Genomic DNA, 27,191 nt, shown 5'->3' with positions numbered 1-27,191 from the left:
CAGTTCTTTCTGTGTAGTCCATTATATCATCTAGTAATGCTGTAAATTATAATTAATTTGAGCAAATTATTAGAATGTGTTTTGTTTATGGAAAATCATTTAAACTATAAAATATGTCAGTAGCATTTAGGTATTAATAATTTCTAATTCTTTGGAATTTTACTTCTAATTTTAGATTTTACTGTTCCATAAAAATATTCCCAATTAACAATTCAGTTTTGACTAGGCTCAGGCCAATTTTTCTTAAGATAGCTTGGTTAATTATATTTTTATGACCAATGTACTCTGGTAATAGTAATGTTCAAAACCAGTAGTTAAAAGTATCTTTTACTTGTACCTAAACCTATACCTAAGTTCCAGTAACCTAAACATATACTGGAACAGGTTCTTTACTGTCATATTTAACTGTTAATATGATAGACTGAATTTAAATGAGAAATTGGATTTGTTTATTATTTAATAATGATTTTGAACACATTATTCAAAACTTGTAACTTAAAATATGATTGCAGTAGTGTTTCCTACTATGTTGTTCACTAAAACAGATATACTTGTGTATATCCAAAATTGAGTCCTGCCTACTTTATTTCAATTAACAGAAATTCTATTGCTTTTTTATATTGATTTCAATTTCTTACTACTGAAATATTATATATTAGTATTTTTCTTTAATTACATCAGATGATTACTGAAGTGTCTTTTTTTTAATTGAAACTTAAAAATTAGTACATAGGAAAACTTATTATTTGGTGGAGCAACAAATAATAGTTTTTATTAAAAAAAATCATTTTATAATTTATGTTAACTGGTGTGATATAAAGATTTAACCATTCAACCTATTCTTGTGGATATTACAAGGGTTGATGCAATATCTTTCTTTTTTAGTGTGTAATACTGAACAAAGTGGGCTCCCGCTTCATGGTGGGAATTTCAAGAGCAACCAGCTGGACTTGTGAGATCCTGTCAGCAGATTGCACATGTTTCAGAAAGAGGCACATCTATTGCAGAATGCATCATCAATAAATTTCTCATTCGTGAGGAAGCGGGTCGAAATTCTGTGAAGACTTGACAGCACATTTCAGGGACCAAACATTGTCAAGGTCACATGTTTTTTCCTATAATAAGAAATTCATGCATGACTAAGAAGAGGTTGAAAATGAGAGGCACAAATGAGCATTACGGAACAGAATATTCACATCATTCATGACCTTCTGGAGGGCGGTTGATGTTTGACAGTTTCTGAAATTTCTTCTGACATCAGAATAAGTATGGGAGCATCCAGCCCATAATAAAAAACTGTTTGCTCATTGTGTTCCTTGTTTTTAATTTGCAGAATAGAAGATTCCACATTTTCAGTTCTGTGAACAGCTCTCGGCGAGGGTTACACAAGATGACATTTTAAATCATATCATTATCTGCAATGAAACATGAGTATATCATTACACACCTGAGTTGAAACAAGCCAGCATTGAGTGGAAAAAGAAGGATAAGTGTAACTTCTTGAAAACCAAGACTTGGCTGACAGCTGGCAGAGTGCTTGCCACTTTTTTTTTTTTTAGAACTAGCACCTATCACACAGTTTTGTAGGATGACTTTTTGCATGATTGTTGCACCATTAGTGCAGTGTACAACTGCAAGCTTTTAAGTGAGGTTAAATTTGTATATCTCAGCAAAATATGTGGCCAACCGTTATAAGAAGTGATTCTTCTGTGATATGAGCCTCATATTGCACCTGTCTTAAAAAAAATTGAAAGAAATGAGATGAACACTCTCCAAATAGATCAGATTTATCTCCCTATGATTTTCATTTCTTTGGACCTCTCCCAAAAAAGCTCTGGGAGGCCAAGGATTCAATGATGATAATGGGGTGACACAGTTTGTGCTTAGTTGGCTGCTGACACACTCGCTTCTTTTTATACCAACGGAATAAAACACTACTGATCCATTGCGAAAAATGCATTTCCAAAGCAGGAGACTATGTAGAAAAATTATTAAACTTGTTTATGGAATTTAAAAAATTAAATGAATATTCTCATTTATGTTTGATCCATCCTTGCATTAGTAAACTTCATAAAATCATTAATTTAAGAAATTTTTGGGTGGAAATTGAGTTATTTTTTTTACCAGTTAATATTACACTTATACTATTCTTACACTTAATTGCTGTTATCAGCGTGCCATGCTTTTAGTATTTTAAAACAATCATAAAATTATTAGAAATTTATTCTTCCAAGAATAGATTTTAATAAAATTTTTGTTGCCTTTTTTAAATGAAAAGAAAATTTTTGTTATGATTTTTACATTTGTGTTGTTTCAGAGAATCTCAAAATAATAATATTAATAACAATAATGGTAGTAGTAATACTGCTAGTACAACAACAGCATCAGCCACAACCACCAACACAACAGCTAGTAGTAGTGATAGTGGTGGTAGTGGTGAGGGTGGAGGGAGTAGCTGTGAACAGCCACCAATCAAGATGGATATTAATGTAAGTAAAGATTTGTTATTTTTGTTGTTGTTAAACTTTATATATATATATATATATATATGTTTGTATTAGGGTCGTTCAGTTATAAACTGAAATTTTGTTTCTGAATTTTACTGACTGAAAAGCAGTGAATATGGTGGGATGTGTAGGTAGTTAGATACATATGTGTGGAGGGGAGCAACAGGCCAGCCACATTCTTAGGTTTCCATTTCAGTAGCAGAATGTCTGAGCAGAAGATACCATCGTCTATTGCGCAACAAATTATAATCCAATTTCTTGCCAACAAAGGTTTCAAATCCTATGAAAAAAATTTTGACTTGACTCCAGGTACAGTTTAGAGGTGCTACCCTGTCATAAACTCAAGTATTTGATGGGTCAAACTATTTTGAAGGGGCCATGATGCAGTGGAGTACAAAAGTCACAAGTGTCATTCACGGATGAGTATCAATGATGACAACATTCAGGCTGTACCTTTTGAAAGGTGAATGCTGCATAACTGTTGCTGAAATTGCATCAGTGGTGGGCCTAATTGTTGGGGATGTGCATACAATGTTGCCAGACAGTCATGGATACAGTAAAGTTGTCTGCAAGGTGGGTTCTATGTCTAATTGAAGCGCAGAAAAATGTCTGGAAAGACATCTGTCAGCAGCTTCTGATTTGTTTTAAGCAAGGAGAGGCATTTTTTAACCGCGTTGTGACCTGTGAAAAACCGTGGATACACCACTATATCCCAGAAAGCAAGAGAACAAGTATAGAGTTGTTGAAAATTGGGGATGGGATACCATTCAAGGCCACTAAATGCTTGTTAGTTAGAAAGGTTCTTACAACTTTTAGAACTCAAAAAGTGTGCTGCTGATTGATTTCCTTCATGGATGAAGAACAATAAATGCAGGATACTACTGCCAGCAGTTGGATGGTGTCAGGCTGTTTATTGCAACAAATGATGCTGGCAACTTATTTGCAACGTCCTCCTTGTCTACAACAACACATGGCTGCATGCAGCAGTTCAGCCTTGTGATAAACTCACTAAAATTCATTGGACACCTCTTGAACACCCACTTTCTTTTTCTGTTTAGCTTCCAGAATCACTGCAAGGTATTACTTCAGAGGATGAATGAGAATGATATTTATGAATGTAAATGATGTGTAGTCGTAGACTACACAATCTTAGGTCAACCATTTCCGAGATTCGTGGTTAATTGAAACCCAACCACCAAAGAACACCGGTATCCACGATCTAGTATTCAAATCTGTATAAAAGTAACTGCCTTTATTAGAATTTGAACCTTGGAACTCTCGACTTCAAAATCAGCTGATTTGCAATGACAAGTTCACTACTACACCAACCAAATGGGTCTCTTGAACATCCACTGTACAGTCCAGACATGTCAACATGTGATTTCCACATGTTTGGTTTGCTAAAAAAGCTTTAGGAGGGGAAAGATTAAAAGATAATGCTGTAGTCAAGCATTACGTGCACAATTGGTTGTTGAGGCAGCCATCTTGTCTTTTTGATAAGAGGATCTGGAAGCTACCTGGCCAGTGGAGAAAATGTATTTCAGAGGAAATTATTTAGAAACTGTAAAAGAAACTATGTAGAAAAATAAGATAATTTATTTGCAGTTATATCTAATATCAATAAAGCTATGTAAACAAATTGTGGTTTATATTTAAATGACCCTCGTATTTAATTAGTAATAGTTTATAAACCAATAAAATTCTGTGTATAGAGTGATAGCCAGTGATCAAAAATTTCTTTTTACTCTTTTTGTACATTTATTTTGTATGTCTGTTTTCTCAGTCACTGTAATTTTTAAACTCTGATTATATATATTCACCTTGGTAATATTGTATCCTTGGGTAGTTTCGAAATGTGATTTATTTCTGAATTCAGTAGGTTTTTTTTAATAATTATGGGCTAGAATTTCATTTGCAATTGGTTAAACCCTTAACAATTTTTATTGCTTCTAACGCACATAAATATTACTCTTATTTGTTCAGATTTTGGTTCGTTGGATTCCCAATTGAAAATATTTTGGCATGATTGTTTTTTTTTATTTTATACTGTGTATTATCTTTAAACAGTTACCATATTTTACCTGAATCTGGAGCTAAAGCTTTCCTGAATTAAACTTTAATTTTTAAGGTTTATGTAAAACATGCAAGTTTCTTTATTTGAGAACCACTTTTTGGATTAGTGATGAATGATAAGGCTTTTATAACTATTCTTCAGTAAGGTTTTTCGTGTGTACTGTTTACATTATTCAAGATTTTTTGATTAATATTTAACTAGAAAGTATTTTGCAGGAGGTTCCTGTGTATCAAGAAGGCAAATTAGCTGTATGTCAACATTGTGGATTTTCATCGCCAACATTCAACCAATGTTTACGTTGTAAAAGTAGATTTCCACCAGATGTCAAATCAATAGATATCCAGGCATCACCTGTGACCATTTTAGATAGCAACTCACAAATTACACGACAGATTATTGGCAGATCGGTAATAAATTAGTTTTCATTCATGCTATTTTTTTTTTTTTTAAGATCTTAATGATAGAGAAAGGTGATACGTACATTAATTTCCTGGCGTTTCTTATTTTTTCAATAGGTATATTTTTTAAGTTCAATTTTATGTGTACAGTAATCACTAAAAATTTAATTTGCTTTTTTAATTGCCTCTAAAGATTTAGAATGTTATCGGTATTATTTTTACCCATTATCTGTTGGAAACATAATAGAATACTACTGGGATAAAACTACTTACTGCGAATCTAAAAATTTTACTGTCGTGAGCAGTAGAAAATTAAGTGACCAGAATTAGAATTTTTTGTTTACATATCTTGTTAACTGTAAATGAGTTTCTGTCACTTTAAGTAATTTAAACTTTAATACATGTGTTATAGTGGTACAAACCCTTGTAATGATTCTTCCCCCCCCCCCATGACTTATATAAATTATTGACTCAGACATAGGAGGTTTAGTTTTGGGTCATGTCTATGTTTAGGTGTGTCTGCTCTAGAGTAAAAGGATGACGTTTCAAAAATTGAAGTTACGAGATGGAAGCTACATATACCATACATAACTATATTTATCCCGACAGGGAGTTAGTAGGAATATAAAGGGCATTTTATAAAAGATTTAGTTCCTTTGCACATGATCGCTGGCTTCACATGTTCTGATAAATTTTTTTTTCTTAGCACCATAAAAGATTTTGTTTTATGAAGGCATTTATTGTTACCGCTAAAATCGTTAAACAAAATATTTCGATCGTATAACTTCAACAAATTGAAATTGCTTCCATTTTTATATTTAAGTTGGAAAATCTGTGAAAAACTGGTATATAAGATATTACTATAACTGTTGACATCTGGCCATTATTATTTCACATCTGTTTATTTTCAAGTTAATATTTCCTGAAACAATTCAGCATTACTTTACAGAAGTATCATTAATAAAGGTGTGTAGGTTAGCTTCGACCCAAGAGAAAATCATGTTTCAACTTATAACATTGAAAATACTATGAATCTTATATCCGTATTTTTTAAAATAACATAATTGATCCTGGGAAAGTTGGTAAGCTTGATGGTCATCTATTTTTCTATTATCTGATGATCTGCAAAATTTTAGGGATATCATCCTGGAAATTCAAGGATGTGTAATGCAAGATTAAATGGGATTTGTCTTAAGTTACATTTTATAATCTAGTTCCCATAAGCAACATAGGGTGAAATTTCATCAGATGCTTCTGGAATTTATTACAGACACATGCAAAAAATGATGCATGTCTAAAATGATTAGTCATTTAACTTGATGACACGCAATCATTGAAAAAAAAAACTATTGTAGGTTTGGATACTATTAAAATAAATAATAATACTGATAAACATAATTTATGTTTCGTAACTTGTGATACATTATTTTAATCTGTTTTTGATGCTGAAAATGAATATGAACTCAGAATATTTCTATCACCCATCATTTTAGAAAAAATTTTTAATTTTAATTAAAGAATTTTTTTCATTTTTCAACGTGTAGTTAGCATTTTAAGCTCCTATATTGTATTTTGTAAGCTCATTTTTTTTTTGTTTAACTTGGTTAACATATTTGTAAGCTATAAATAAACAATACTAGACAAAGAATTAAATCATATCATAGTCACATATTATGGCATGATATCTATCTAATACTGAAGAGTGAGCATTCATGGACAAGATTGATCATGTCTGTGCAGGTCAAAAAATGTAGCTGAAAACACAGCTGTGTTGTTTGTATTAAGCACTGGATTTAGAAGTGAATTAATTTTATTCAGTAAATTCAGTAAATTTTATTAGTTTTATTGCTGTCTTAAGTTTGTTAACAGTGCAGTATCATATGCCTTGAAATTATGTAAATGATGTGGATGCCTTTTGTTATGTACCTACCTGGTGAGTTTACTGTAAAATCAAATAGAAAAAACATTACACCTTTAATTAAAAAAGCATATCATTTGTACTTTCAGTGTAACAGTTGTGATCAGGATAAGACGTGGGCTCTTCGTATAGTATGCACTAATTGTTCTGTGTATTTAAGAGGATAGCTGAAAGGTACACAGAACCGACATTTGGTGTACCTATTGTTTGCCGTGAACCAAAGTATCATGTAACCGATTGTTACTTTAGTTTAACAAGTGTGTCTAGAATTTCTAAAAAATCTAAACATACTCTAAAATATCCTTCATTGCAATCTGCAATCAGGCCTGTACCTCACAGTGAAATTATTCCAGTTATTGAACGACCTGTGAATGTGTGTTCTAAAGGCAGCAATGAAGAATCAGGCAGTACTGAAGAAAACAATGATTTTGATTTTGAATTATCTTCCAATAAGCCACATCTTATATCACAAGGTGAGAATTAAATGACTTTGTTAGGGATTTAAATTTATCAAAAAATCAAGCTCAACTATTAGGATCAAGACTGCAAGGTTGGAATTTACTTCAAAAAAATAAAAAAACTTTTGGGCTTTTGAAGCCAACAAAAAGAACTTTCTCAGTATTTTATTAATGAAAATAATTTGGTTTATTGGACAAATATTGATGAGCTTATGTTGCACTTAGGACAAGTTCATAAACCTGAGGGCTGGTGCCTTTTCATAGATTCGTCCAGCTATAGTTAAGAAGTTGTTCTACTACACAACAGTAGCAAATATCCTTCGATACCAATCGCTTATGGTATTAATTTGAAAGAGACATACGATGTGATGAAAGACATTCTTGAAAAGATAAATTATAAAAAACCATAGCTGGAACATATGTGGTTATTTGTAAGTTATAGCTATTTTGTTAGGCATGCAGTTAGGCTATACTAAGTGCATGTGTTTTCTTTGCGAATGGGAGAGCCGAGCTAGGGATAAACATTATGTTACCAAAGAGTGGAAGAAGTGGAAGAAGTGGAAGAGTGGATCGTAATTAAAACCTATATAAGGTTACAAAATACAACTTTAATAATAGCGAATAACTGAAATTTTGTACGAGGGTTATTTTTTTTCAAGGTCTGATCGGTCGCGAAATAAAAACCCGCGCAAAAATTGGATAAACCGTTACGCATATATGTTGCGCAGCGTCTCTAGTATGGCCTTCAATCACGCCGCGTTACTTCGTTTAGTTCTGAACAAGCATCTAGCACGTAAACATGTCTACAACAATAGCATCTCCCGCCAAGTGTGAACTTAACTCCAAATGGGAACAACATTATTCATGAGCTCTTGGTTAAACCCAAAAAAATATTTTTACCCCCTCCATATCAAGCTAGGACCAGTGAAAAATTTTGTAAAAACAATGAAGTAGGTTAGATTTTTGTACGTCAGGCAAAACTTTCCGATTGTAAGTGAAGGAAAAATTAAACAAGGAATATTTATTGGTCCTGAAAAAAGAGAGTTGGTCAAAGATGATGTATTTATTAACGCAATGTTAAATAATGTAAAAAGAGCAGCTTGGGCTTCATTTAAGGACATTTGCAAAACTTTTCTCAGAAAACAAAAATCCGACAATTACCATGATATTGTTAATCAGCTTCTTACTTCATACGGGACTTACTTCATATGGGACGTAATAATGCCCGTGAAAATATATTTCCTCCACTCACATCTGGATTTTTTCCCGGACAACCTTGGAGATGTAAGTGACGAATCGATGACATTTCAATGATGGAGCTGCAATAAAGGAAAATGGAATACTAACATGCTAGCTGATTACTATTGGACATAATTCGGGATGTGCCTGAGGCTATTTATAAAAGAAAAGCATCAACGAAATCATTCTAATATAGGTATGGGCATGCAAAATTATAAATTTTACAGATTTTAACTATTTTCCCTTAATTTTTTTTGAAGCATAATATATTTAAAATTAAGGGTGATAGAAAAATTTACAGATCTGTAATGTACGCAAAAAAGCAATTCAAGAAATGGTATCTCACTTTGAGAGTTATTAAAAAAGTTTTTTTTTGTCTATCAGTGTAGTTACTGATTTTAATTACTAATGCTCTTGTGAAAGTGGCTGTTGTATATAATAGTTATCTTTTCTATGATAAATAAAGCATTCATTTACATCTAAATGTTTTGGTAATGAATGCCAATGTTTGCATTTTTTGGACAATTCATTATAGTGGAATTTAATTGATTCTAGTTTAAGATAATATTTATTTTGTTAATATTATCCAGAAATTCTGTAGATTATGATAGTTTAAAAAATGACTATGTCTTATTTAATATCAGTAACAATCTGTTGGCTAAAAAGCAATTCATTGTGAATATTACATATCTTGTTGTAACCTTTAGTTAACTGGGTAAGAAAAAAAATCATAAAACTTCAGTTGAAAATTCATATTTTAGTCAAATCAGTTGTTTTCATTTTTGTTAAATAAATATTGGATCTTTAAGTTATATACAGGATTAACTCTCTGTTATAGCATTGCCTGCAGTATATATATGGTTACTTGTGTTTCCCATAGCAGTCAATCTTTTTATTTTATTCTTTTTAGTCAAATAACTGAAGGTAGATGCAGCCAGTCACACAAAGAGTAATGGTGGCAGTGACTGTCTGTTGGTTGAGCCTGCGATATACTTTTGCACCCTTTAAAAAAATCCAAAAATGGTTTTTGAAAATTTACGAACATTGTTCAAAATTTTTTTTACCTTTCTTCATCACCTTTCAAGGTCAAATTTCAAAAATCTAGAAATTGGTTTAATAGATTACACTTACCAAAAATCAGGTTAATTTTTTCATTTCTTACCGAGAAATGAAAAAATTAAAAAATCCAATTTAATCCTTGAAATTTGGAATTTCAAAAAATCTAGAAATTTTTTTAAGATATTCATTATCATTCAGATCAAACCTAGTTCACACACTGATAGACACTCGAAGTTTACAATTCATTAAAATTTGTGCTTCAACTGACAAATCCCCACTACCACATATATATATGTATATATTTTTTTTTTTTTTGGAGATGAAATATATCTAAAAACCTTCTCAGTTATGTCAAGAAGCATTGTTAAAAATTTGGTTGCTATTGATCAGGTAGTTTTTTGTTTATCCCGAACAAACAAAACACCTTCTTCCTAGTATTATAGTATATAATACTAGCTGGCTCGTCTTGCCGAACCTGGACCCTCCGGCTCAGGTCAGTCGAGGTGAATCCCAAAGCTAACTCAAGGGGCTCCGAGGAGCCTCCAGGACCGAGGGGCCTACCCCATGTCCGCAGATCTTGCTTTGCTCACCATTCCCAATTTGCCTGGGGACCAGCGCCCTGTGACGGAGCTTGCTTTAGTTGCTATTACCATTTACTCAGAAGGCCCACCCCCTGAACTCCTGCACTGTATGTTATCCTTATGGTTGTGAGAATAATACTGATAAATAATAATTATTGTATTCAGGCTTTATAGATACCTGAAAAAACTAATTACAAAAAGCCTTTAATGATGAAAAATTTGTAACTTATTTATTTATCATGGTGGTAGAAATATAATTATGATGTAAAAGGATTAATCTATTTTCTTCATAATGAATATCTAATTCACAACTTCACCCTGCTTGGGGATGAAAAAATGAGTGTTTTTAATATCTTAATCTTCAAGGGAGGTAGGGCTTTGGTCGATGACTTAAAACCTTCTATGGGATAACAATGTATCCTGTAATTTTGAATGTATTCGGCCCGTTGGTTCTCATGTGATATGATAGCAAACAAACAGGCAAACTTAATATAATCGTATAGATTTCTGAATAACCATGATCAGTTAGTTGACAGTGTAAAGATGCATGCAAAAATTAGCCTTCACTCTACTAACAAATATCCCATTTTAATTTTGAAAATCGGACGATTGTTTGCAGAGATATAAGAGTACCCCATTGCACCTCCCAAAACAGTGCCCCAGAGGCGCCTGTTTGTTACCAGTTGATGGTGATGATCGGTTTAGCCTCCCAGGAAGTGCCCGCTTTCCCTCACCACTCTAGCCTCACCTGCCACTGGAAGCCCATTATTATTAAAGACATTTTTTTAATTTTATTTAATTTAAATTTAATTCTAATATTTTTGTAATATTATTCATTCTAATCATTCAATTCAAACCCAGCTCACATGGTGATAGAGACTCACACTTCATATTCATTAATTCAATTCATTAAAGTTTTTGCCTCAAACAGCAAATCTCTACTACTCTCTCTCTCTCTCTCTATATATATATATATATATATATATATATATACAGGGTCATTCACAGGAACCGGATGTTTTTGAAGTGAGTTGTACTCTGGCGTTCGTGGTGGAAGGGGCATGTGGCTGGTATGCGTCTGATGTTTCCTTTGTTCATAGCATTTACATTTCAGTTGTTGAGATGGAGCCGTGGACGCTAGACCAACGCCTGTACGCATATGACAGTTTTGTGCGAAATGATGAATCCTTAACTGCTGTTCAGCGAGATTTCCGCCATCAGTTTAATATCCATCGTAATGCAAGTGTCCCTTCTCGTAATACAATATTGCGATGGGTAAACAACCTTTGTACAAGTGGTTCAATATTGAAGAAAAAACCACCGGGTCCCCGACGAACTGCTAGCACTCCGGAGAACATCGAACGAGTAAGGGAAGCCATTGTCAGAAGCCCACGCCGCTCTATTTAGAGGCATTCAGCAGCGCTCCAAATGAGCACAAGTACGGTAAGACAAATTCTGCATACAGACTTGCATTTCCATTCTTACAAGATAGCCGTCGTGCAGCAGTTAAACGAGCAAGATTTCACGCAGCGATTACAATTTTGTCGACAAATGCTTACCATTTTTGAAGAAAAAGAAAATTTGTTACTGTTAATGAGTGACGAAGCCCATTTTCATCTGAATGATTGGCTTCGTCAACAAACATAATTGCCGGTATTGGGCAGAAAGAAACCCACATCAGCTTCACGAGAGACCACTTCATAGCCCAAAGGTGACAACTGTCTGGTGTGCAATAGGAAAGGTCGGTGTTATTGGACCATATTTTTTTTAAGAAAATGACTGCCGTATCTGTAACAGCTGATCGTTACATTGCGATGTTGAATATGTTTTTCATCCCTGAGTTACAAAACCGGGGAATCGATTTTAAAAATGTGTTATTCCAGCAGGATGGAGCTACTGTGCACACAGCGAGGGCAACGATGGCTGTTCTCCGTAAATTGTTTCTGGGGTGGATCGTTTCCAGATTCTGCGACATTCTTTGGCCCCCTCGGTCCCCCGACTTGAGTAGTTTTTTCTGTGGGGGTTTCTGAAACCGCATGTGTACAGCAATAAAGCGCGTACATTGGAGGACCTAAACATCGCAATTCATCATCACGTCACCCAGATTGATGTAGACATGCTGCAAAGAATTGAGGCCAGTTACCGTGAAAGGCTACAACAATGTATTGCCCAAAATGGACATCACTTGCCGGACATAATTTTTCATTCATGAGTAAGTAACCAATGCTTTGATTTAACAAGTGTTTCAGTACCAATAAAACCTTTTTAAAGTAAATATTCAAGTTTTTATGATTATTTTAAAAACATCCGGTTCCCGTGATTGACCCTGTATATATATTTTATTTATTAGATGAAATATATCAAAAAACCTTCTCAGTTATGCAGAAAAATATGAGTAAAAATTTGGTTACGTTTGATCAAGTAGGTTTTTATTTTATTCTGAAGAAACAAAAATCCTCTTCCCCTTTATATAATAGTATAGATGTAGATTATACTGCATTGATTTTTTTTTTTCTGAGTGAGTTAGATAATTTTTTTTAATATAAAATGTCTTGGAATTTATTATTGTTTTATTTAATTAATTTTATTCTGTATAATTAATTTTAATTTTTTTATTTTCCTAGCCACAACATCTAGTAAGAAAATCTAGTACTGATAGTTCAGGTAATGGCAATGGATCATCGCCTGAGTGTCCAAAAAAGAAAGCAAAATTACAAGAAAGAAAGAAAAGTAAAACAAAAGTAGAAGAACCAGTATGTTTAACTATATCATCGGATGAAGAAGGTTCTGAACAAGATAATACATCTCTTAGAAGTGGAACAAGATGTGGTGATATTGCTAACAATGATAGTAGGTTTAGTTTTAGTTGTGATCCAGCAGTAACGCAATCTGCTATGTTAAAAGAACCTGTCATAAATGATGATAACAATTCTAATTCTGCGTTAGAACAAATGGAAGCTGGTAATTTTTTTTTTGTTTTGTTTTGTTGGTGTTATATGTGCATGAAAGTTAAAAATTGAATTTTTTTTGTTAGTCTGAGATTGCTTTTTATTCATTCAAACTGCTTTAATTTATTATATTGTTAAAATAAAACTTATTTGTGGTAACAGTACTAACCTTTTCATATGGGTGACTGTTTTATTTCAGTATTAACATGTTCTCAAAGTAGGATTCAATTTCATATAATAATTATATTAATCAAAATTCAAAAACTGGTACAAGTAAAATAGGTTAAAAGTGGGAGCATGAAAATAATTTAAAATGTTGATTTATTTAAATCTACTTGCCTTATATATTATTCTGTCTCATGCTAATTTCTTCTCCTTTTTTTTTGTAAAATTCTCTAATTCGAACTTAATTAATTGGCCCTAATATATTTTTTTTAATAGCTCTAGTAACATTAAGATTTAAAAATTGATGCTGACGATTAAGTTTAAGTATCATTTAAGACTCTTGATCTGCTTCATTGTTATATTATCATAGGCTTTTTTTTTAAGCATGAAATATTTATTGGGCTGATCTCTGCATGCATGCATAATTCTGTTTATTCTCTACTCATATTTTAGGCCAGTAGTGAAATTATAAAATAAGAGCATGTGTTTTCAAAACCATGTGTAACATATATTATGGTAAAAATATATAATTCTGTATTGCACTTCACACTATGATTAGAAGGTTTTTTCTTGGGCCTAAAGCATACATATTAGTAATCAAAGAGATGTTCCATTAAATTTAATAGTAATTACAAACTTTTTGATTCTAACTTTACTTACATTAATGGATTATGGTACAATACAACCAATCTTTTGCTGCTGTAAAACAAGTTCAATACACAAAAATATTTTTAGAACTTCTGATTCATTACTCAGAGATTTAACATGTATTACCAAGTTCATTTCTAAATTAAAACTTTGTTTTCTATTTTAGTTTCAATGTTTCCTTTTATATCCAGGAACTTATATTTTTGAATAATAAAACATTGGAAATAAGATAACAAAATTTATTAATGCTTTTTACTATTAAAATTAGATGAAGTAAAACAAGTGAAATGATCACTACTTTCCAGTTAAAATATTTCAGTAAACAATGTTAGAGTAATTCTCAGCATTTGATGATACCATTCTGAAATGCTCCCAACCTTAATCCAACACTACTCCTACCAGTTACTCTCAAATTTAAATACAGTTTATGAAAGTATTGAATTATATTTATGATTTTGTATAAATATAAATACAAAATAATCATTTCTCTGTGAAATAACGTGTGGATTCTGTGTTTAGCCGATTTTCTTATAACATTATAATAATAAAAATTGTGTTTAATACTGTGTCCATAAAGTTATGAAGTGGGGTTTCAAACTTGAAATATCCAGATAGAAGATAGGAACACTATTGTAGTAACATTGCATTGTATTGCATTGAAGAGTAACCAAAACAGTTTTGAATTGGAGCAAACAGTTCTAAATGTTCACAATGTTCCTCAGATTGCTAGATTTTAATTTATTGTTTAATGTGAACATCACTGTGTGTGTATTTTTATGAAGTCACTGCCGGATAATAATGTTTACTGTGATTTTCAACTTAAAAGAAGTTAACAGTTTGTTAGTCAAAGATATTCTTTCAGGTCATATAGTAGAGACAAGTTAGTTAAAGCTGTACAGATAAATGTAAAGAATAAAAAAATTGTGTGAAACTGTACTCAAGAAAAGCCTTTAAAAAGCTACCATTCTCAGTGTTTTGAAAAGCCATCTCTTTTAAAAGAGTTATGAATCTCTGTTACATATAACTCCTCCACCCGTGCTATAACCACAAAAGAAATACTTTTGGTGTGAACATGTTCAGTTAGGTAGAAAGGATTAAACATTTTTAAACACGTATTGTTTAGAGATGAGGTTGAGTTTCACATCTCATCTCTGAACATGTTTACAATGATCATTGTCAATAAAGTTATTAACTAATGAACAACCACATGTTTTCATTGAATGTGAATGTGTGGTTTCCTCTTATCCATAATAAAGTAATAGATCCTTTTATCTTTCAGAACCTCTGTTATGTCACAGAAATCTTGGTTTTTTTAAAGTCATATATACTTCTACACAGTTAAGATGTCATATTTCAACAGCTGGTGCTTCTCCATACTATGGCAACACTTGTTACAATTTTCTGGGTATGATGTTTCTACAGTTGGAAAATATTGGATAGATGGCATGGGCACATTAGACTTCACTGCTTAAGACTTTCCCCCCAATTTACATTAAACAATCAGTATTTAGTGTTAAAAACAATTTTGAACAATGAAAGTATGAAGGATGCAGGTTTTTTAATTACTCACATGTTTGCCAAGTATGATGAGCTGGGTTTCAGTTTTTGAAGGGTAAACAAATTGCACTAAACATTATAAATTTTTCAAAGAGCTTAGTTACTCATTTATTTATCTTATATTTGAAATGTTCAGAATAAATTTAGTTCTGAAACCCCACCATGATTTTATGGACCGGGGCTGTTACTGAATTATTTAGAAGCAATGTAATCGTGAGCTCTTTTCAATGATATTAAATGTTGCATTCTGTGTTATTATATTTTGTTAATAAGTTATATTTTAATGTACTGTTAAATATCTTGCATATTATGTTTTTAAGAATAAGTAGTCTAAAAAAAGAAAAGAAAAATCAACCTCCATTTGTTGACGTCATATTTCAGTATTTTCATGATTTTAAAGCTGAATTTGGCTTATCATAATTTGTTGTCATCATTGTTTATATCAATTAAAAGAAACAGAATTTTTAAACAGATTTTTTGTTCAGGTGCAAATAAAAAATTTCTAAGGCTAGACCTATTTAAAAAAAAAAAACAACAATTTTAATTTAATTAACTAATTATGAATTACAAAGTGAAGTTTTGGTCATTCTGGGATTGCTGACAGATTTTGATATATGATTCCTTCAGCCAGAACCTGAACACAAACTAAGCAGCAATACAATACATATAAAATAGTTGTATGGATTCAATTCCAGTAGACACATTGATGATCAGAATTTTCCATTATAGTTTGACCATTTTTATACAGAAACTGCTTAATTTTGTTTATATTTTGGGAGTTGTGCTCACAGAAGATTGCACTGACCTCCCTTTATTTTCTAGTAATGTTGTGTCACTCTTAAAGTGCATTTGACTCCTAAAACACTAGCCTGTTCATTATTTCATTGCTGGATTGTTTGAGAAGTCTCCATTGTGGATTTTCCAAGTTTGATTGAGAATTTTATATTGTCTGTTCTACTTGGCAATGAGATCATAGATATACAGTACATGAGGTCACAAAAAATGCATAGAACATATCCTTACATATTTAGAATATCACTCTTGATATTTAAGTTTGAAGGCACTGGCACTGACTGCTCACTGTTGCTGCTGCAGCAGCAAACACATGTCTTCCTTCTCTCTGTATACTTTTGTAGGAGTAGCCTTGGTATTTTTTAATTGCACCTACTCTATGTATTAGTAGTAGTAGTAGTATTACTTTCATAATCACTCTTAATTCTCATTCCGATGAGGTACCCTTTTCATGACAGATAATCGCCAGGTATTGTTTATGGATGTATATAATGAATTGACAGTTGGAAGAGTGAGCTGTGAACATAACTTATATTAAATGTAACACATTTAATAATTTGTCCAATTCCTGATAAAATAATACTGTTGAGGTAATCTTAATAGAGGAAGGTAAGGTTATCTTATTATTAATAATTCAACATAATTTGTTATCCTCTTATCTTATGCATTTCATAATATTGTGGTGTTATTTGTATATAGAGCAGCGAGTGCAGTAATACTATTGCCTCAGCGATTCATAAAAAACAGAAATATAGTTTTGTAAAATGTACAGCTGTTAATTAAAGCCTACTGTTAAATACATTAAAAAAATTAGTATCATTAAAATAATATAATTTTTCATTGTTAACTTTTTATTAAGTGGAAGAAAATGATATTCAGAAAACAGAATGGAGAACACTATTTGTGTTAATAAAAAAAATACTGATTAAGAAAGGTTAAAGGTTAAATCATAAAGTTAGTTAAAAATAACTAATTAAAATTAGTTGTAAGTTAACCTATTTCAGTCTGTTGTCTCAATAATAAGTAGTAGCAGGCAGCTCACCCTAAAACCAATACCAATAATTTAAAATGATTTATGCCCTTGAATCTTTTCATCTCCATCATTGGAATTCATTTTTCAAATCTACGTAATTGTCAGAAGTCTATAGTAAAAGTGATCTTTCTTTCTAAGGATGTATTGGATAATAAGTGAAAAAATACTGGACTACTGAAACCTATGAATAGCAGGTCAAAAATTTACTGTTTTTTCTGGTCAGTGATTTGGTTTTCATACTTTTTTTAAGCCACAATACTTGCATCCATCTTCATCAATGGCCAGATGAAAAATGAAAAAAAAAAAAAATTCATAATTACTGATAATATTACGTGTAAAAACAAATAGTTTATAGATATAACTATAAAATTGTTAAATTAAGATTCTATAGTTGATTTTCTGCAATAGCCTCTATTACACTCCCAAATTGTTGAAATATGAGATATTTATTGATTACTTGTATAATAAAGTAAGTAAGCGTTATCGCGAAGTAGTATCATAGTAATAAAATATCGAATGAATTTATACATTTTATGGTTCTATAATTTTGCAGATTAATTGTTTTAATCAATTTTAGGAAAATTTTAAAATAATTATTATATGATAAAGAATATTATGCCTATAGAAAGCTATTAAGTATATTAAAAAAAAAGTTTAATTGGTAGGGCCAAGTGCAGATGAACAAATTGCAAATTTCAACCAGTAATATAAAACTAAACATTTTGGAAAGAAATGTGACAGTAACATTAATGTGTTGTGTTGATTAACCACTACCAAATGCCAACAATATGTTGGTAAATTGCATCCATTATTGTTTTTTTTTTTTAATTTAAACCTTTAATTTTTCCTTAACATTAAACATGTACCCTGTAACATTTGATGTATAGTAGAATCATCAGTTAATAAGAATGCAATTTCCCTTTTTTGCCTGGTTCTTTCTTATTTGTAAACATTATGACTGTATTATATTTCAATGTTATTGTAACATAATTTTACTCGTGTTTTTGTAAGCCGTCAGTAATATTGAGAGTATCAGGAACAAATGGATTAGTACTTTAATTCATTAGGTATGGAAAAAATCTTGTCTGAATAGTCATGCTTCCTGAATGATGTTTTTTCTTAGTTATTCATTTAGTTAAATACTTTTTTTTTTTTTTAATACAGTACTGCACAGTAGTCTAACCCATTTTTTTCTTTTTCTGTTTAGCCTCCAGAACCACTGTAAGTCATCACTTCAAAGGATGAATGAGGATGATATGTATGAATGTAAATGAAGTGTAGTCTTGTACAGTGTCAGGTCAACCATTCCTGAGACGTGTGGTTAATTGAAACCCAACCACCAAAGAACACTGTTATCCACGATCTAGTATACCGGAGTTCTTTGGTGGTAGCCTAACCCTCACATTCACATTACTGTAGTTTATCAGGCAGTTATTCTTACATTAGTACATACTTTTTTATAATAATAAAATAGATTTCATTCTACTAATCTAGAATTATAAAATTAAAATAATAGATGAGAAAATATGATATAAACATTAAATTTGTTAAAGAAACTAAACCAAGCTAAAACGTAAATAATATCTAAGATTTGCATAAAAATCTGTGTTATTAACTGTGACTATTGTAAAATCTAAGACATTTATTATATGACAAATATATATAGTCAAAATATTCCGTTTTCTGTTCTTTATTCCACAGTTGAGAACTGTTTTTTATAAAAGTTTTTACAAAGATCATTAGATGACACAATCTACCAGGCTTATTGTAGTCTGAAATATAAAGGGATTAATGCAAAAGTTTTATGTATCTTTGTGAACTAAATACTGAATTGTTAACAACTGCATAATATTAAAAGGAGTGTACTTAATTATTGCACCAGTACATTATTGCATTTAATATGCAATATACTTTCAAAATATTACAATTACATACTGGTTCTGGAATGTGTTAAGAATTTTTTTTTGATTGATGATGCATACTTTATTGAAAATTTATAAATATTTTGTTACTGATTTGTTTATTGATTTTTTTTGTTACTTTTCAGATGATAATATGGCCATGACAAGTATCAATTCTCAAAGGTTACAGCCACCGATATTAGATGACCAATTACCAGCAGATGACTTTGTTGAACATGTAACATGTAGGACTGTTAGAATAGGTTCATATAAAGTAGTTCCTAGCGATCAAGTAGTATTAACATCTCAGTTTGTTGATATAAGTGTACCATCTATAGAAGACAGTAAGTCTACTATTACTTTTTTATCTTGTTATGGTTATAATAAATGAAATTATAATTATAATTTGAAAAACTAATGAAATTATATTAATTAAAATATTAAATTTTAATTAGTGAAATTAAAATTTAATTTAATTATAATTTGTGACAATTAACCGCTGTTAATTAAATGGTTTTAATATATTCATCAAAGTTAATCATCAGAGGACTTGTTTTTAATACAAGGTACATTCCATAAACTTAATTTACAGCAGGGTAGTATTCAGAAAAGTGAGGTAGTTCTTAGGTAGCTAATGGTTATAGGTAGATTAATGTAGTAGGTGATGTACTGCTGTAGTTAGTTCATAGATGGTGCCACTGAAACGCTATATTGAAGTAAGAAATTAAATAAATAAAATTATAAATATAATCTAACATAACTAATTCTCAAAAAAAAAAAAAAAAAATTTGACTTAGGCCAAACTTAACCTTTGCTGCTAGTTGAGGTTAGCGAGTGTAGGTTAAGTTTGGTTAGATTATATTTTATTTATTTATTTTCTTTTTTCAATGGCGCTATTTAAGAACTAACTACTACAGCAGTAGATTGCCTAATATATTAATACCAATAATTATTTAAGATGCTGCTTAAAAATGTGTAACCATTAGAGTTTGAACCACAGTATTATAGGATTAAGTTAGGAGTAGTGATCCTGTAATTAATGTAACTTTTATTTATCATACGTTTTAAAAAAATAAATAAATGTTTGATATCTGATTTCTTCAGGTTGTGAAAAACATGTCAGATATTTATAGTTTTGACTTTTTCGGTGGATTTTCAACTCTTCTATTGATTTTGGCTTCTTTTCTTTTAATAATTCCACAAGAAGAAATCAGCAAGTGAAATTTAACTTAAACCAGTTTGTTTGATTACTTACTCTATTAAGAGTTTTCACGTAACAGTTGAACATAAATTTTCTACAAAAATTAAGCCAGTTTAGGAGATAAGAGGAAAAGAAAGATTATCTTGACTACATCGTACTCTTCTATGTGATATTTTCAATAATGGTGAAGTGTCATTTCCTGATTTTTCAATGGCACTATAAAACTGTTTTATCTGTTAAATCATTTTCAGAATTCAAAAAAATTGGTGGCAGTAAAAAAAAAAAAGTATCTAATACATTTAAGTTTTTTGAAATTTTTTGTTTCTCTTTAAAATAAATAATCCATGAAGGGATTTGTCTGGTTGTCAATTCATGCTGTAATAAGTATCCATCCATACGTTACATTTTGTACACTAAAAACTTGGGTGTATACTTCTGTAAAAAAGTTTTAACATACTTTGGTTGATTTCATGAGCTTATGTTGGTATAGGAACCTATTTGGAGAAGTTTTTTATTACAGTTATTTTTTAGCTCCAGGTTCACTATCAGTGCTATGTTTGAATTATTTAATATTACCATATAAAAGATTATTGATTTAGAAACATTATTTATTGATAAATAAAATGTTAATTTAGATTGTATTTTATTGTTCTTATTAATTAATTGATTTTTTAATCGCTTATCACAATCATTGATTTTTTGTTTTTAGGTAGTAAAAGTATAAAAGTAAGAATACCGTACTCACAGATAGTTAAAGTGTTAGCGCATTATGGCCGTGGTTTGCCTGTCTTTTTTATTTATACAACACCATTAATGGGAAGTAAAATTAGAGATGTATTAAAGATGATTTCAAAAGATGGCTTCTACTATGATCCTGCTAGTAAAGGTATTAATAGATTTTTTTTATTTATGTACAACATTACAGATTCATTATAAAATTTTCTTTCAGTTAGTCAGGAAGAATTTCTTGTTATTTAGAAAAATTAGTTTGTTGCAGTATGTAGAATTATTATTATTCCAATAAAACAATGTTCATTTTATCGAGCAGCAAGTAGATCTTTTTTTTTGTTGTGAATTTAATGTTTATAATATTATACTTGAAAGCTTTCCACTTTCATTTCTGAGGATGGGAAAAACCTAAAAACTAACCTACAAACCTAAAAAGTCATTTAAGCCATTTTTATGTCTACATAAATATTGTGTGTGTGTGTGTGTGTGTGCGCGTGGGTGCTTGAAATTATGAACGTAAAAGATTTGAAAGTCATTTCTTTAATTCTTTGAAGTTCATACTAATGTTTGCTAAAGGCAGATTTTTACAAAAAGCATAAATCTTTTTAAAAGATTTTTATAAAAATATTAAAGTTATATTTAAAAAAATTAGATCCGGTTATTATAAAGAGCTTACTGATAATTTTTTTCTCAAATTGATAAAAGTGAGTACTTTGATATGAGTGGTAAATTTTGGTAGTGCGTGCATTTTTTTCTGTCATCTCTTAGAGCATCTCAGTTGTTTTTGGCAATCTGTGACAATCTGAAAAATTTCCAGTGACATTGTGAATTTGTGTTAAAATTTGCTTTTACTTAATAGAAAGTGATTTACTTTGATCTTCCATAAGACATACTGATGTGTACTAATGATGATTTAACTTCTTAAAACCCTGATTACACTAGTGAGATGAATCTTGGGTGTATGGGTATGATTCAGAAATCAAAGCTGTCATCACAGTGAAAGTCACCAGGGCTGTCTTATTAACTCCCAGGGCTGAGAAATATAAACAAATGAGCTGAGTATAGGTGATTCTAACTGTGTTTTATTTTTACTACCATAGAGTTAAGTGATAAACAAGCACCAGATGTTTAAAACATTCGGAGGCTCTTTATTTTCTTCATGATGCAGTTCAGCATTAAAGGTCAGAACTGTGAGAATCGCACAAGTAGTTACATTACAATAATGCACCCACCTTTTTGTCATGTCTAATCATGGATTTCTTGGACAAACAAGATTTTTTGGGCTTCCCAGACTCCTCATTCATTAAACATGACTACTTATGATTTTTTATTGTTTCCAGAGTTAAAGATGTGTCCCAAAAGGGTCCTGATTTAACATTCGACAGTAAAAAATTACAAATATAACCATTTCAAAGGGAATTACAAAAAATGTTTCTAGCAACATAAGAACCATCAAGTTAAGTGTGTGGAGTCATAAGGTGACTGCTTGAGTGAGGATAGGAGTGGAAGCCACTGGACTAGTAAGCTATTTTTTCCCACAACCTGTGGCCTAACACGTCTTGAACAGACTTTGTAATTGCTATTGTTTTAGCTTCAATAAAAGTTTATATAAGTGCATTCTTTATTTAAAAACAGGATTATATTACTAAAGTTCCAATATTTTTATACTAGTACAATTAAGCTAAACATTGGGATTTTGATATATTGTTATGTTATGGCCCAAAGTATTAATTATATTAAATGTTACTTGAGTGTACTTGCAACGAACTTATAGGAATATTTACTTTCTTGCAGTATTGCGTTATTCTTATTACCATAATAAAATTATTTTTTAGAAAATGTTTGTCTCTTTTGTTTGTGATCTGTAAACTATCATTGCTTTCTTTTATATTTTGTGATTAGTCAATACTTTTGAAAAAGTACAAAATTATAATAAAATATATACGTATTTGTTATTATGGTTGCAGAATCTTTAATCTGTTTTTGTCCAGTTTTTTTTTGTTTCCAATTTCTTAAAATTTTGTTACTGTATATAATTTTAATATTAGAATAACTTCTTGGTATAATTTTCGGTTTTACTTTTTGATATTTATAACAATTTTCATATGTCTACAAATATCGAAAGTGGGTGTGAATGTCTATATATATAATTATGTGTCGACCATTGTCAACAGTGAGTACAATGGGGAGCATAAAGTAATGCAAATTCTTTTAAATTAAAGTGATTTATTTACTCGCACTTTATTACGACATTAATCAATTTTATTTCTTACATACAGTGTATTTTTTAAGAAACAGTTATTAATGTTATAGATATAAATACTTACTTTCTTTTTGTTTTTTTGATTATTTACTACTACTACTACTTACACACTGTGTCTGAGAGATGAACTGTATGTTAAAGAAAGAGAAATGCTCCCAAGTTTATGTACGTGAAGGCTGGTGTGTTTTGTTTCTAGTACATGCAAGCAGCATGTGCACAATAGTCATCTTGATTGCAGTGCAGAGGAACATTCAGTGTGTGTTGTGGCTTCCTTTATTTGAGTCAGTTACACGTGTTGGGTGTGGAAACTGTTGTATACAATGAAGAACCTCCCTCCCTTCCAGAATAAAATGACATTCGATAATGGAACAAACAACTCAAAGAAACAGGCAGCCTACTGAAGCAAACACATATAGAACAGCCATCAGTGTCTGATAAAACAATTAAGGCCATATGAAAAAGTTTCTTGTGCAGCCCAAAGAAATTTGTATGGAGGTGTTCTAGACAGTTGGCTATTCCTAAAACAATGTTCACAATCTGTTAAAAAGACAGTTGCATTTTGCTGTGTACAAAATTCAGGTGTACAACAACTTTATCCACAGGTCTAAGTGAAACTATTTGATTTTGCTGTGGACATTCTGGATAGGTTAGAGCAGGATAATAACTTTTTTTTAAAGAAGTCCATTTTTACTGATGAAGCAATATTTCATGTTTCTGTATGAGTACATTGGCATAATATTATGGGGTACTGAACCTTTACATGTTGTTATTGAACATCAGCACGACAGTGAAAAAGTGAATATTTGGTGCACTGTTGAGACAAGGAGTTATTGGCCCCTTCATTTTGCTGAAAAAACAATAATGAAGAACGTCTTCCTGGATATGTTACAAGGGTATCCAGTGCCCCAAATACCTGAAAATTCCATTTTCCAGTTAGATGGAGCGCCTCGTCATTTTGTCACAATCATGCTGGATTCTCGTAATGAAACATTTCTCTTCAGCAATGGGTCAGATGAGAAGGGTAAATTCCCTAGTCCCTACAGTCTCCAGATCTCCCTCATGGTGTTCTATTTTTGGGGTTATGTAAAAACATAAGTATATTCTGTTGTTTGAAATCTGGGGTGTTTAAAAAAAGGATCACTGAAGTTGTTTCTTCTATCATGCCGGATGTTCTCTGCCATATATGGCTACAGACTGAATATCATCATGATGTGGGGCAACTAAGATAACACATCAAATTTACTGAACAGGTAAGAAACTTGGAGTGTTACTTTTTCATTTAAGGTATAGTTAATCTCTCAGCAACGCTTTGTTCTGAATCTATAACTTCAAATTCCCACTGTTGTTTTACGGACACACTATATTATAAAATAATAAATAAGGTATGGAGTACGTATGTATAGAACACAAAAATGCGTATATTGTTAAATACATAATGAACATAAAATAAGGGAGAAAAAATTAGAATTTTTAGAGAATGGAATCTACTGAAAAAAATAAACAAAACACTACAAGATGAAAAACAAGATTACCTATGCATATAAAACACTCTTAACAGAAATACTGAGTTTAGGATTGGGAAAATTGCTAATTTCAAAATTCATATCTAAATCAAATATTGCATGAAATTATTAAAATTAAAAAAATAATACACTGCTACTATTGCATAAATTATTCACTTAACTATCTTCTGTGGATGCTGAATGTAAAATATAGAATGATACTAATAAAAATCTACACGCCAAACTTAACAACTAAGCTTTGCTAATGTAATTTGCCATTCAGGTTAATAAAACAACAAACAATTTATTCATGAAGATGAAATTTACTAGCTTTCAACATTATTAAGATGAAATTCTTCTGTGCAATGTATGTGGAGACTCACTTCGCATTTTACCGTCTAGCTTTCCCATATTGTGTACAATATATCTGGGTTTGATTAGTTTCTAAAAAATGGGATTTTTGATCATACTTTATTTTTGATATTACCCGTGAAGAAACCTTTTACTCAGCCTCCCAAGAAGTGGTCGAATTACAGAACATGTATTCAAGTATGAATCGACCACATAAAAGTGAGATCTAAGTTCACCTCACATTCTTTCGATGCAAGGTGAAATAGTTGCCATGAATTATTCATGGCTACATTAAGACAAAAGCTATCATTGGCCAGTACCATTTTTTGTTCTTAATATTGATTCGGTAATTGCCCATAATGTGCTCATTCAAGTGGTGACACACAGCTCATTAATGAGGCAACAGTAACTAAGTTATTGTCATGGTATCTTACCAGAGATACTCCTGTAACTTCAGTAACTGCCTTGATCTTTTTTTGCATAAATCTGGTTTTGGGAGTGTTCCCTTTTCTACTCGATCTGAATGCAGTGTTCCTGTTTTTTGATGACCATACTGTTGTAAAGCATTTATAAAGCCAAGTAATATAAAAAGTTATCAAAAAATAAAATGTATTGTGCATTATCATCAGTCCTGGAGACAAGTCGGTTATTATTGAACCAACACCCAGTTTCAGAATTGTTACCTGTAGCGACATCCTGGTATGGTTTCCCTTGAACAATATATCAGAGTCTGATACAAATAGCCCACACTTTGCATCCTAAACATTAAACAAATTTGCTTTCCATGCAAATTTTTGGTGCCACGTCTACTGTAATGCACTGTGGATTTGTCAACAGGAAAGTAAGCATCTCCAGGAAAATATTTATACCATTGATCATTCAACATATTCCACAATTTTCATATTTTTTTCCTCATTTTTTAATTCAGAGTTGTCACAAAAATGCAGATAATTCATGATTTCTTCAAATCGATTCCAGGACACGGCTGTAGACACAGCAACATTTTGTACATCATCTGTCATTTCCCAGTACTCCGTTTTTGCGGCAAAGGATTATGGTTATAAGTAGGTGAATATCATTTCTTGGTAATTTAAATAATGTGTTCACTTTTCAGTACTATATTGAACTGAATTTTTAATTATAAAATCAAGTATTTCATCAAAAATTTTAATATATAAATCTGTGGGTGAATAAACTTTATTTAAGAAATCTAGAAGAGTGAATTTTTATCTTGAAATTTATTTTCAATATCAATCTTTACTCATTTCTGCTCAGTGAGTGCACATATTGATTTTTGACTATTTTTCTCTTTGCAATTTTTGCTTGTGATGATCCTGATCCACTGAAACCTGAAAGATCTGAAATTTAGTTTTCGTGTAATTGTAACACTACCTGTTTAATCACATCTTGTATTGGATCAGACAATGTACTGGTAAACAAGCCATCTGAAATTTTATTTTTCACACAATGTGATCAGTGTGTAAGTGGTTCAGAAGATGTTTTAAAAATTGAATTATGAAGTTTCATCACCACTAAATCCTTCTCTAATATTAATTATCGACCATTTTGTGTAATTTTTTTACAAATTAATTCTGCACGAAATTTTCTGAAAGGTGGTTGGTTCACATCTTCAAATGGCTGGTTGTCATCATCATCGCTTAAAAATTTTTTTAAGTGATGATTATTAGGAGGTTCACTGTAAACCGTGGCATCAAGATAATCTTCATTATCTTCTAATAAGTTCAAAATTTCCTCCACTGTGAATCTGCACAGGAGATAACCAAAAATGTTTTAGATTATGACCTCTAGTCATTGAAATTCATTGTCAACAAATTTAGCTATCGGATTCCTACCAGTTGTAAGAATT

The 27,191-nt window shown here is 31.1% G+C and overlaps 1 protein-coding gene across 5 annotated transcripts in view; it reads left to right on the top strand.

Annotated features, from left to right (window-relative positions):
- LOC142331448 (uncharacterized) overlaps window positions 1-27,191 on the top strand; it is a 140,507-nt gene that overhangs the window by 69,177 nt on the left and 44,139 nt on the right. For 3 of the 5 annotated variants that reach the window (XM_075377368.1, XM_075377365.1, XM_075377366.1), the window contains 5 exons: window positions 2,318-2,489; window positions 4,797-4,988; window positions 12,859-13,195; window positions 19,425-19,622; window positions 21,189-21,365. In XM_075377368.1, coding sequence (XP_075233483.1) covers window positions 2,318-2,489; window positions 4,797-4,988; window positions 12,859-13,195; window positions 19,425-19,622; window positions 21,189-21,365 — 1,076 coding nt within the window. The remainder of the gene's footprint in view (window positions 1-2,317; window positions 2,490-4,796; window positions 4,989-12,858; window positions 13,196-19,424; window positions 19,623-21,188; window positions 21,366-27,191) is intronic. The other 2 variants (XM_075377367.1, XM_075377369.1) reach the window with 2 other exon arrangements.

The sequence above is a fragment of the Lycorma delicatula genome, chromosome 10, assembly GCF_047948215.1.
Source record: "Lycorma delicatula isolate Av1 chromosome 10, ASM4794821v1, whole genome shotgun sequence".
In the NCBI taxonomy this organism is placed as follows: domain Eukaryota; kingdom Metazoa; phylum Arthropoda; class Insecta; order Hemiptera; family Fulgoridae; genus Lycorma; species Lycorma delicatula.
The sequence above is the reverse complement of the archived record's forward strand: the minus strand, read 5'-3'. Positions and strand labels throughout refer to the sequence as shown.